Raw genomic sequence first — 13,847 nt, 5'->3', positions numbered from 1 at the left:
CTTACTGCAGGTTGAAGCTCTGTTATTATATGAATTACATGTGCAGCAAATTGTGCATCAGCCAAATAAAAGGAAGATAAATAATTAGTGTGTGTCCATAGAGCAGGCTGAACAATCAAACGTGAAGGATGATTTAGTGCAGGGGATACAAATCAGGTATTTTAAATGACTGTGTCACTGTTTGTGTGTGGGATTTGAACGTTGAGTGTTTAGACCCTCAGCTTTGTTCATCTACTGCACTAATGTTTGATTTAAATGTGTAAATGAGATTCATATTAACGTTATTTATTAATATTGATTTTCAAACTGTTGTTTTGGTACTTTGAGTTCAGTTTGTTGTTGAAATCTTTCCTGAACCTTAAAAATACTTTAAATAAAAATATTTTTCAAATCAAATTGATAAACCAAAGCAACAAATCTAGCTCCAAAAGTTTAATTTAAGGCTTTCACTAGACAGCAGTGAGTGAAATGTACATCATGCATTGGTGTGTTTTTGTGTGTGGGTGATCATACCCGGCTCCGGTCATTGTCTCTGTATTGCTGATGGCCAAGCTAACCACCTCCGTGACGTCAACTCTGCCAATAGGTGACGAGCTTCGCTCGTTCTCGTAGTAGCTCAGGAAGCCGCCCTCCAGGGTGCACCACCGACGTGCCATGTCTGAAATACACACATCATCAAGTAAAAAACATTTTAATATTTTACTTAGACTCATCAGTGGATTCCAAAATGACCAATACAAGTGGCTGATCCAGTGCCGCAGCTGAAAGGACAAAGACAGACCAACATTAGTTAACTAAAATGACTTCGATCAAGTTAGGCAGAGATTACTGGATTGATGGATGGATGGATGGATGGATCAGCAGACAGACAGTGTCAGTAAACTCTCTGTCTGCTGATCCATCAATGCCAAGCTTTCAGTTCTTATGGTGGCATCTGATTGTCACGCCACTTTTAGCTTAGTTGCTAAACTTAAACATAGTTTCATTTTAAGTTGTCTGAAAAAAACAACATTTAAATTAAATCATTGCTTGAATTAAAAACAGGATCATGTTTGTATGGTCATTCTTTCACCAGTGAAACACACAATACTCTCATTTAAATAAAACCAAATGCACCATGTTTGTAACACTTGTTTTTCTTAGTAGATCATTTGCAAAACATCCAACAATGGAGCATGCAAGTTTCAAGACTGTGCTCGTAATGCAGTGCTCGCGATTTGGGATCTTAATAAGCCCCTTGGTCTTCTGTAAAATGTGCAATATTTTGAACACATTTAGTAAACTGATCTGATGCTAACGTTGTAGTTAATTATGGATGCACTTGGAACCCTCCAACATGTCTACTGCTTCTATTGGATTACTACAGTAGAACCGTGCATTTGCATACTGATAAAATGGAGCAAATTGGCTATTGTTTGCAGCGTACGGAGGAGAAATTAATTACAGTCTGCAATGTTAGTTATTGGTTTGTGAACAATTAGCACCACTCCAACACTATTTAACACAGCTAATGACTCTCTACGAGCAACGACAGCACTGCCAAGAAAATCGTTTAAAAGTTCAGAGATAAGACGCTGCACTCAGCTTTCACACATGAACGGATGTATGGAGATAAGTCAGTGTCATCTGCCTTTCTCATACACTACCTGGTTCAGGCTTTGTTGTTCTATAACAACTTGTTTTTTTGTTTTTTTCTTATCCAAAGCCAAACCAGGCAGAGATAAAAAGATCACTCCACCTGAAACCAGGATTTGAAGGTAACATCGTTCCAGCATTAACATCCAAGATACAACACTACTGAAAGAAAGAACATCTGTACTCTAATTAGTAAAAATACACTCTAAATAAGGCTGGCAGACGGTGTCATTCATTTTTAAATTGACAAAAGAAGTACTGGCAAGGGCCGAGAGAAATTAAAATTTCTGATGAAGATCTGAAGATTTGGTTGTGTCCACATCAGAAAAAGATGTCGGCAAGTGCGATCACATGACCATACTTCCTCTGTCTGTGCATTAGAGAACAAACGCAAGTAAACCATATGAGGGTGCACGTGTGCACACACACACACACACACACATGCACACACAGAATTACAATATAGTTAAGAGACTCCAAGTACTGAGCAGATTTCAATCAACAAACATGATCTCAGTGGAAAAGCTGGAAAACACACAACGTTGTCTTTCATGACTGTCTGACTGTGCGATTTACATAGCCAATGAGCATGAAGTTCATGAAAACATACCTAATTTTGGATTTTCAAAGTCATCGTGCCATCTGCTTTTTTTGTTCCGCAACAAACACACACACACACACATGCGCATGCACACAAACAGCCCCCGAACCACCCCCCCCACCCCCTGTCGCTTGCGACTCCAAAGTTTCCACTGTATTCATCTCATGAATATGCTAATTGTGCATTCCTCTGCCAACTGTGTGTGATGTTTTTGAAGGAACAGATATAGTTCCAATAAAGGAGGAAGTGTCTACAACTGGCTGGTAAAAGAAAAAAAAAAAAAAGATGTGATAAGCATAGGAAATGAGAAATGTCAGTTTCACTATATTCACCCTTGCGCTGCCTCTTTGTACAGCCCCTTTTTGACTTGTTCTTTTTGTCTCTTCCGTCTTAAATAAATAAATAAATAAATAAAATTTGGACACGATTCCGCAAACAGCTTTCAAACTGGAAAATGACTAATGTTTAGTTGCTTACTCTGGCATTTAAAAAAAAAAAAACACTGTTCTTCTGACCTCTCTTCGCTTAGCTGAACAATCATCATCTCTATCTGAAACCAACATGTGCATGTGGTACATTTGTACGGGTCTGTGTATGAATGTGTGTGTGTGTGCTCTGAAGATACAGAGACCAGCTTTGGTATTTAAAGCCATTACCAATCCAATCCAACTGACAGGACGTTGTTGTCTTGGTGACAGGAAAGATCGTAAAGCACTACACTTGCGCAGATGTGTCCCCGGGTTTCTAAGGTTTTGCAGAAAATGTCATGCCCATCATTTCTCGCCAGAGGATAGTTAAGTTCTTGTTCCGTGCCATATTTTGCAGTAATTTTGCCTCCCTTTTCCTCTGTCCTCCATCTAATAGGATAACAACTGAATAGTTTAATTTTCCCATCTGAAACTCCCACATCATCATCTTCTTGGGAGGCACACTTGATTTTTCTAACTGTGGTCAATCGCTATCATGAGCCGCTTCAAAAGGTGTAATGTCACTGATTATCTCGACATTTTAGTTCTTAATGGTTCCTAGCTGCAGAGGTTTAGGTTATGTATGAATTAATGCAGAGTACTGCCAAGTGCAAAAAGGTAATGCAATGCTGTAATGGATCATAAACAGGATAAAAAAAAGCAGAAAGAAATATTTCTTCCCAACATATTTATGTTTTACAAACTGCTTTTCAAGAACAGTTGAGTTCTTCAATAGAAACTAAAGTCTGTGATTTGCTAATTAGCTTGAACATCAATGAGCCAACTTTCTTACTGAGTGAAACCTTGAACCTTGATTATAATCTGACATATTGTGAAATAGTTTTATAAAGGTATTCATTGTCCGCAGAGGCTGAAGCCCACAGATTGTAGTGAGCCCACTTTGTCGTCCAGCTAAGGATCCAGATGATCCAAAATGCAGCAGCACGTCTCATTTCTGATCAGCCAAAAAGGACACGTTACTCCACTTGCTTCTTGTAGCTGCCTGCATGAGGTTAAAAGCCCTGACCTAGGCCTACAAAGTGGTCTCAACTCACCAGCACCAGCCTACCTGAACATGCTCACCTCACGCCCACGGCGCTCAGCAAGCACACAACATCTTGTGGTCCCATCACCTCACCTCAAAACTCTGAACTTTCAAAAACTTGCTGAAAACCGAACTGTTATGAATCGTTCTCCGCACTTAAAAACACCTTTAAAAAAATCTTGCCCTTATACCCCATGTACCTGAAGCAGCGCTTCCCAGAGCACTTTACTTTATAGTTCTTCTCCTTGGTTTAAATATTTGCTTGCTTTGTACCTCGCTTGAAAGTTGCTTTGGATAAAAGTGTCTGCCAGATAACTAAATGTAAATGTAAATGGTGTTTCTCTGTAACAAGAGACCTGATTGTGACTACAGCCTGGCTAGCCTCTGGTAACAACAGGGCAGAAAGAATTAGAGAAAATGAACCTGAATTATTTGGATAATTGAGTAATTCTTTGAGTAACTTTTCGAGTATAAATCTCCAAAACCAGCTGGGAATCAAAGGCCTCTAAAGGCCCTTTGGTCTTCTAAAGTCCCAAAGGGTTTACAACTTGAGATATACTGTATATATGAAGACACTCATTTTTCCTAAGATTAGAATTTTAAATCTAATTTTGATGTTGGAATAAATGCCATGTAGCTCCTGCCTCCTTGAATGGGCATTCGACTAAATCTCTTTATCCACACTGAGAAAAAAGAAAAAAAAAATAGTTTAGTTCTCTCCCAATTCCAAGGACAAAGATGGAAAAAAAAAATCCCTCTGTGAATCCGGGAAGCAAATTGCTGTGGGATTGTGGGTTCAGACAGTGTGGACATGCAAATGGGCTCAATACTTAATCAACCAGTGTCTGAGGAATTATAATCATGGTGAGCACACCCCAGGTAAAGATGCCCATGTATTGTGCTGCCTAAACATGCCTAGAAAACGGGAACTTGGGAAAGGAGTTTTAAATGAGGGTGTAGTGAGACTGAATGTTTGACAAATGTGATTTCAGATATACAGTAGTTTGCTCTTTTGGGTTTAAATGTGTGAATATGAAGGATTCTGTAGATTAAAGAGAACGTGATAGGGAATAAAACTATTTCTGCCAAATCGCTGTAATGATTTGACCTGAGCTATAACACTTCCCAACAATGCAGTTGACATGTGGAAGAGATGCGATGAATTCGACTCAGATGAGTGTATCTATTATTTAGCTATGTTAAAATTTGTGGCACGAGTTACTTCCTAGCACAGAAATGAGCGCCTTTGGATCTCTTTAAGATATTCCACAAGGAAACTGGCTTTATCAAACATACTGCACATACATCCTTCTTCCTTCTTTGTTTGTGGTTCAGCGGGTGGGATACCACTACAGTAGCTTCTACACAAGCACCAGTGCAATGGGGGCAACAATAGTGCTTGATTTACAATCAAGCAGCTGCGTCCATTGCCAGCTGTTCCCCACACACACACACACAGCAACAGCCCTGTGGCCCAGCCGTTCTCCACGGGAGTCCACAACCATCCGCCAGAGACAACGCTAGCGGAAGCCAACCATGGTACATGCCTCCACCAGTTAAATTGGGTCAATTAGCTTGTACACCAAGAGTGCTCCCCATGTAGCAAAGGAAAAAAGGAACGGCTTCCAAATCTACAATGTGGAATCTCTCTAATTTTTCAGCTTTTTTTTTTTCTTTTCACCTCCCGTCTCACTTCAACAACTTGTAAAATTTGCTAAATGCTCCAAATTTGCAAAATAAGCATGTTGATTGACTTATCAAGTCATCAATGAGGTAATTAAACTGTCACACTGTTCATCAACTAAATGGACCAAGTTCTAAAATAACATTCTCTAAAAAGTTCTGGCTCTGATTGTGTCTCAAGTTTTATTTTTAACTACATTTTTCCAGATTTATAACCAATGCCCCCCTAAACTTTTTTATCAACATTGCTCAGACACCCATTTCAGTATAAATCAAAACAGCCGGCTGTGCCCCTTTCCACTGAATCACCCTCTTTCCTCGCTCACGCTCCCACCTCTCCCCTTTCCCGCCAATCTTCTGCCTATCTCGCCATCAGACTAAAATATCTGTGATGAAGACATCTGCTGGACAGCTTGTCAGGGGGGCTGGAAATGGAAATCGAGAAACTGAAAGGATCTGTCTGTGCCAGAATTACAGCCCACTTCATTACAGGGAGGAACGGACAGATATGGCATCAGATAAAGAAAAAAAAACCCTATGTGTCATGTATTCCTGGCCAAGTAACAGCACTACTAACTCATTTAGGCAAGTAGAGGCACAGTCATATGAACAAAGACACTAGAAACAAGTGGTTTAAATAAGCTTTGTGTGCTTCTCATAAAATATAAAGCAAAATAACTAATTCTTAATGTAAACCATAAAGAAGATTTGGTTTATTATCAGAAACTTGACACGAGCTTTGTAGCTGCAAGTAATTGAATTGTTCATATGGGCTCGGATTTGTGTCCTCAATAAAACTGTTAACATAATTCTGCTTTTCTCGCTCCCGCTCTCCTCTCCACACCCCCTTTCTCCCTCCTATCTCGCAGTCGGTGGTGACTTACTGTTGCAGCCAAAAGCAGAGCGCTGCTGATGAGGAAAAGACAAAACTAATCAGAAATTAGGGGTGCCATTTCCCTGCTGCCACTCACCTTTTCAGGCAGTAACTGCCTACTGTCCGACTCTCACAAGCACACAGGCACAGACGGATTTGCACAAAAGCAAGTACACACTCTTTAATGTGAGAGTAGCATGAGTCACTCTTCTTAATTTACCCTGGAATCAACTGCACAAACCGGATATGGAGTGGAGACTGCTAGAGAATAAACCAGTTCAACCTTGATTTTGCTACAAATAAACAAAGGAGGGTTATCGTTTTGCTGATACTAATCTCCATTCCCTGTACCATCTAGATGGAACGTGTGTTGCTAAACAACATGTTATTTTATTTCATTACGCTGGCACCAGCACAACGATCCCCAAAGCCGCCCGTGTCAAGGTCATTACCAGAATTGCTTGCTAAATCAATTTATGTCATACTCTGAATTTAGTTCTCATCAGTGGAGCTATTGGAGTTGTCTCTATACGAAAAAAAAAAGAGCTAAGTTTAAGATGCTGTAGCAGAGTGCTTTTATTAAGCCCTGAGCACAGCCTATGAATTATTAAGAACTTGGGTGTATCTATAGACCATCAAACCATTAGCCTGGGAGCGAAAGGCATCCTGGAGTACATTCAAAAATACCTCACCGCGCCATGCTCACAAAGTCCTGACAATGCTTCCTCACGATTGTAAAAGTTGAAACACATTGAGTTTTAAATCCAACCCATTTAAATTTTTCAGCAGGCGCAGCTGCTGTTAAAGCGCCATTAAAGCACAAAAGGCAAACTTGTAGGGTTCTTCATAATAGATGAAATAACAAGGTATTTATTGGTCAGAATCTTGCTAGCACTTAACTGAGGAGAGACAAATTTGGAACAGTGACTAAAATGGACCTGGACTAAATGCTCACCTGTGAGGCTGCTCCATCTGAAACAGGAAGTCGAACATACTGTCAAATCAGTGACATTACAGCAACAGCAATATTACTCTTTTTACCTGAGCACAAGAACCACACATATTTAAACTTGCTCCGATGAATATTTGAAATATCAACAATGGGTAAAACTACTACTTTAATGTAAAAGTGTGGTACGAACAGGTATTGATCATTTAACTCTGCAGCTTCCCTCAGTTCTGCAGTGCAGCTTAGCATCTTTAAGGTCATTGTTTTAGTTTTACAGTCACAAAATACTACATTGGTTTACTCTAATCTACTAAACAAAACAGCAAATGAGACTGAACCAGACTAGTTTTAAGTCCCAGGATGGTGTTTTTAGTGAAATAAGTTCCTATAAATATATTGTACCCATTGTGATCGAGGCCAGAATCAGCAGTTAGTCAGTGAGCACAGTGGAACATTTAGCAGTTAAAAAGGCAAATAGTTATTGTAGGAGTTGGTGGAAAGCCAAACAGTCATCCCGAAAAGGTAAAGGCTCACTTTATATTTCTCTCTACTCCTTTATTTGTTGGCTAATTTAAAACTTATATTGACAGAATGTTTTTCCAAGTAAAATAACCATTAGAAATGGACAAAAATCTAAAAAAAAAAACTAAATTTTGCAATACCTAAAAATCAATCCCATTTGTCCAAATAATGAGAATTTCAACAAATGCTAGTAAAAAAAATCCTCCATCCCCTTTAAGAAGCAATTTGCCAGACCTCAGCCCTGTTCATTAGCCACCATATACAACCTCCAATGCGAGCAGAGTATGTGTGGGGTGATGGAAATAGAGATGGATGTCTTGCCCAAGACGAGAAGATTTCATTCAAGTGGTTGGTAGCTGCAAGCTGTCACCTCCACCTGCACACCTTCTCTTCCCCTACTTTCTTCCACCAGCCCCCACTCTCCCAATAACCCCCATCCCCAGGGGCAGCATCCACAGCCATCTACTTCTCCTAATTACCCATGGGCCCCAGAAACAGTCCAGCTGTTTGGAGAAGTGGGACCATTGCAGAGCAGGAGGTGCAGCAGCAGCAGCAGCAGCTGAGGAGTCTGAATATAAAATGGAGCCTGATTAAAAGTTTTAAAGTGCACTGGAAGACAAAAGAGGGAGAGCGCAGAAGTTTTGAAGGAAACATCTCTCAGGTACATTTAGAAGAGTGTTTCATCCAAATTCTAATCGATTTTTAACGTGGCCCTAATTTACCCTTTGCTTATGTAGAGTATTCACTGCTGGGTAGTCTAAGAACTTCCTTCTGTCTGACAAGTATTCCCAGAGGAATCATGAAAGACAGATTCATTGATAGTTTTGACTGGACTGTTTGCTGTACGGATTGGCAGTTTGACAACTGACAGACTGACACTGATTGATTGATCAGCCCATAACTGGAGTAGACCTCTGACAAACATGCAGTGTAGATTGCTTACAAATGGACTGATGGATTGATTGGCCCTGCCAGGGGTTTGGATAAACGGCATTCACACTCACCATCTCTTCCGCGGCGATCCAGCGTCGACTTGGAAGGGCCAGAGAAGATGTAAAGGAAACCATCCATGAAGAGGGAAGTGTCTGATGGAGAGGCTTTCTCTGACCAATCCTCAAGTCTGGGGAAATCTATAAGGGGGTGGGAGGGTAGAGACACAGTACATAAGCAAAGAAATGGTTTTCCCCAAAGGCTGTAACAGAGATTGTACACCATTCCTATACTTCATACATCTATCCGTCCATCAATTGTCTTAACTGCTTGTCCTCTGAATGGTGGCGGGAGTGCTGGAGCCTATCCCTGCAATGTTTTACTACTAATTTTAGGTACAATAATTTCTTTACTATTTGTTATTGCCAGGAAATGCTTCTTAATCCAAACAAAGCATTAAAATCACACCTGCTTAACCAATAAGTGAACTGTTACAAAGCTGAAAAAACAAACAATACATACATGTTATTTAAATAAAAAAATATAAAAACAATCCACAGTAGTAAATTTGTTACTTCAACTGTGCACAGAGCACACTGAGGGACACAGCATTACGCCTCTATTTCTGCAGCAATATCGTGCTGTATATTACATAGATATAATCTGTTGTTTGTTGTGCAGTTTCCATCATGTATCAATCACTGCTGGCATGCCGTAATGTTGTCCTAAAAAACAGGTCTGGAATGTGGGAATATTTCCAGATTAAGATAGTGCTAATCCCAGTTGGATTCTATCTTTCTATTATTTTAGTTTCTATTTCCACAAGCAGCATGAAACATGTTTATACAAGCTACTGTTTATTTAGTCATGACTTTGTCACATGCTCATTTTATGGCAAAGTCAAAGATAAGTTACTCTGAACTAAATCTGTAAAAAAAAAAAAAAAAAAGACTTTTACACTCATCTTTTCATCTCTTCTCATCTCATTTAAATTAGAAGCCTTCTTCGCTCATTTTTCTCTTATTTCTTCTAAACTCCCTCTACTCATCCTTTTCTTGCTAGCTTTAAGAGCTCCCCACATTCAACCTTATCATTCTCAAATTCAATTAGCTTCAATTCTGGAGTTCAATTTTCTGCCAGAGCCTCGGCAATATCTTGGAGATTTTATCTCCACTACCTCCGGCCCTCTCATCAAGCAAGGTAAAATAACTTTAATTGAAACCACTTTTAATTGAAGCAACATTTCCACCCTTTACTGACACTGCCTGTGTCTCATCTCTGGGCCACGCATTCCACAAAGAGTTGGGGAAAAACAATCAGATAATTTAAAACTGCTTATTCTGAATGTGTCTGTGCTCCGTGTGTAGATTAATTGTACAGTATGAAACTAATTAATTGTGCTCAGATTCATGTGAACATTGTGTAAGTTACTGTGAAATATTACTCATAAATTAATGTATAATTAAAAAAATGAGCATACACAGATCACAGCACCTAAATAAAATGTGTCTTGATACCAAAGATTGTGAAATCATGGCATGGAACTAAAGACCAATATGGTCAAATGTTTGAAGTGTCTAAGAACTTGGGTTTAAATCTTGCGAGATCTTAAATGAAGCAAAGATATTTAAGGTATTAATTACAGCTGTGTCTGCTCACATGTGGTCTCTCACTGATACTTTACATGTGCTATAGTGCAACACTACCACTACAGCCGTAGTGGTGAAGAGTATTTACTCATCACTTGTGAGGAGCTGGGTTGCATCTAATGCTGTTCATTATCAGTTATTGGACCAAATATCTCGCTTTGTGTTTTCCATCCACAAAAGATTCTTCCAGAGTTATTTACAAATATAAATATCATTTTTCTTGCCACTGTATTAGCCATAGCCAGAGAGACCTTTGGTTTCTTACACATTATTCTGGACTTCTTGTGACCTCTCAGACTAATATTATCAACACCTTGCTCTAGGTGTGATCTTTGTTGGTCGACCACTCTTGGAGAGGGTAACTACAGTGTTGAGTGTTTTCCCTTTGTACATGTTGTGCCTGACAGTCGACCGGTGGAGTCCAAACTCTCTTCGAATTCTTTTGTACCCCTTTCCAGCCTGGTGAGCATCAACAACTTTTCTTCTAAGCTTGTCAGAAATGTCCTTTGTTGTCAGAAATCGTATTTACTGTCAAGACCAGACTTTGATAGTGAAGACCAAGATTTCTCTCAGAAGAACTAAAAACACCTGACTCAAATTTCTCCTTCAAATGACTTGACAATCGTAGAGGCGCTCGCACTTTTGCCACACACAAATTTTTAAGTGTACAGTAGTACTAGATCACTACAAGACTGAAAAACTGAAAGCAACTTTAATACAGACATTACAATAAACATAATAAATAAAAATAGGAATTTAACACATGCACCACCACCATTAGCAATCTAGATAATACTGTAGCATGTAGCAAGCCAATCAACAACAACATCTTTCCGCCTAGCATGAAACAGGCATTATTATTCTCCGCAGTCATTCTACCAAGTGTAATATATTCTTGACGTGATGCCAAGGATGAAGAGCCAATCTGGAACAAAGTGACATAAAGTCTGGGTGATGTTACTTTGCAACATATGTAATCTTGCTTTGAATCTAACATGGAGAAGCTGTACGCCAGTAGCAGCATCATAAATACATGGAACCTGACACAGAATTCAATCAGCGGACTGCAGCAACACACAAACGTGAACGCACACATGCACATTTTCCTAAACCACTCAGGTTGAGAGAATGTAAATAAGCCACTGGCTTGATGCTGTAGCAGTTGTAACAAGGCTCTCTCTGTGAGCTTTCTAAACAGTCCCCCTGGGCTCCTAAAGCTGGACTCTGTTAAGATGGGACTGTGATGTCTGTGGGGGCGTTCAGTTGAGAAGTCTGGCTTGTGCTGATTGGCTCAGTCCCCAGTGAAGGGAGGTGACATGACAGAGTGCTCAATTAGCCATCTGGTCGCCCACGGCAACGGTCACAAAAGTGGTCCCCGACAAGCCCTGGACAGTGGGGTAATCAGGGCCGCTTGCACGCGCAACGTACACGCGCACGTAGCCCCATGTAAGGAATGACAACACAAATGGCTAACGTATGCAAGACAAGCACAGATAACACGTACGGAACACAAAAGGGGCTTGAGGACTAAATTCTCACGTGAAATAACATACAGTAATTTGCATGGTTACAGAAACTCGTTTATTCATTAAGATTTGCTACAATGTGCATGTGCACGCTTTTACCAATAACACACTCCAAAAAGAAAACCATCCACATACTCTAGCAGAGGAAAACCATTCATTTTGCCAGACTCTCAGCAGCTGCTCGTGACCTCCTGACTCTCTCACAGTCCTGTGAACAAGCCTGTGCATTGGTCAAAACTAAAAAACAACACCAATAAGAACCAAACCAAGAAAAACTGGAAGAGCTTGGCAATGTGGCTAACAACAGGGTGGAAATGAGGCCTCACAATGAAGCGGGGCCTTTGATTTAGTGTTTGTGTAAGTGTGTGTGTCTGCGTTTGTGTTGGTGTTCATCTTTTTATTATCCACAGTTTGCTGGATAAATTTTTAATGTACCGGCAGTTTCAGAGATTTGAGGCGTCAGGGATGCTGGGGTGGCAACAATAAAACTTCTTTGCCTCCAAATCCATGGTGTTTTATTTAAGAAGAAGCTCACTGATGTCAACAGTAAGACGCATTGCTGTTTAACTGGGTTTTACAGAACATTGGCCTCATGGGTGGAGTGAAGAGCTGCCAATAAATACAAATTACATGTTCACATCGCTCTGTGTACAGTTTAGGCCTTAGCTGATGTTTTCACAAAGCTAATAAGGTTCCGGGGTCTTGCTGCAAGGCAAATAAGTTGTGCAGTACAAAAACTGAATTGTAGCCTTAAAGCTTCTGTTTGTACATGTTTAGCCTCTTGATTGTTCACTGAGATGTACGCTACAGCAGCTAAGCATGAATTTTAAATATGCCATAGTTGACTTAAAGCTGCAACATATGATATGTTTTTATGAACAACAGGTCAAGAAGCTACATTGAAAAATGCTGCTTCAAGTTGCAAACTCACAGGGAACAGGGGTGCTTTTTAGCACCCTTCAGCTCATTGTTTTGGTTTTCAGGGGCAGTTCAGTGTCACTACTCTCATCTGTGTTTTTTTTTAGATGCAAAATACAGTTGCATTTAGTATATGGGGTTTCATAAACGCACTGTTACCTCCTGCTCAGCTCTCAACATTAACACAGTTAGCAGTTACCTAATTAACATGGTACAGAATTTACAGTTAATGAACCACATACTGTATTACCTTAGTAGTAGATGGATCAAAAATGAGAGTGAATTTTTGACTTATTTTAAACAGTCAGACATAAACACCAGCCTTGTGTTGTCTTGTGTCTCCTGGATGTTTAAATAAGCAACTGTTTGCCAACACCATTCACCACAATAACTCAATAAAGAGACAGCGAGTGTTTTGTTTACGGCACAGCCAACATTGGTTGGTGTATAGACGCTTGAACATATTTGTAATTAGTGATTTATCATTACATACATACATGTATCCATCTACCAGATTTCAAACATACTGTTTGTCAGTATTTTACATTTTAAATACACAATTTATATTGCCTAAACAATAAATAAGGATCTCACAGATTCACTTCACCAGCCTGGTAAGGAATGATGTATTGTGAACCCAGGCAACAAGTGAACAGTAATAACTACAGAGTTGGTGACATTATCTCATGACTCTCAAAGTATGAAAGTAAATTTAAAGGGTATATTGAGGTGTACTGTGTCGGTATGAAGTGATTCATCTCAACAAGTATGGGGGTAATAAATTGGCAAGGATGCCAAATGACAGGTGGAGTCCACCTGCTAATATTCCACACCTGCAGCACTTAAAAGCCAATTACTGACTCGTCTTCAGAGTCGGACAGGGACCAGTGGCACCAGCACATGGAGTGACAAGTCCAAGGATCAAGACCTCTTTGGTGAGTTAATAAATAATGCTTGTTTGTCATCCAGTCAAGCCACAGATGTGGACGTTAGAGCATCACTACCAGGACCGTCCGTTCTCTTTGCTCATTAATAAAATCAGCAGGAT

General features: G+C 39.8%; 1 protein-coding gene across 3 annotated transcripts in view; it reads right to left on the bottom strand.

Moving 5' to 3' along the window:
• The window catches only part of zmp:0000000660 (arf-GAP with Rho-GAP domain, ANK repeat and PH domain-containing protein 2), a 105,988-nt gene that overhangs the window by 29,938 nt on the left and 62,203 nt on the right, over positions 1-13,847 (bottom strand). For all 3 annotated transcript variants that reach the window (XM_026352671.1, XM_026352672.1, XM_026352673.1), the window contains exons 15-16: positions 8,781-8,906; positions 514-658 (exon numbers count right to left, since the gene is read on the bottom strand). In XM_026352671.1, the coding sequence (XP_026208456.1) occupies positions 514-658; positions 8,781-8,906 (271 nt within the window). The remainder of the gene's footprint in view (positions 1-513; positions 659-8,780; positions 8,907-13,847) is intronic.

The sequence above is a fragment of the Anabas testudineus genome, chromosome 18 (assembly GCF_900324465.2).
Source record: "Anabas testudineus chromosome 18, fAnaTes1.2, whole genome shotgun sequence".
NCBI classification, from domain to species: Eukaryota; Metazoa; Chordata; class Actinopteri; order Anabantiformes; family Anabantidae; genus Anabas; species Anabas testudineus.
Note: the sequence above shows the minus strand (reverse complement) of the source record. Positions and strands in the feature narration are given on the sequence as shown.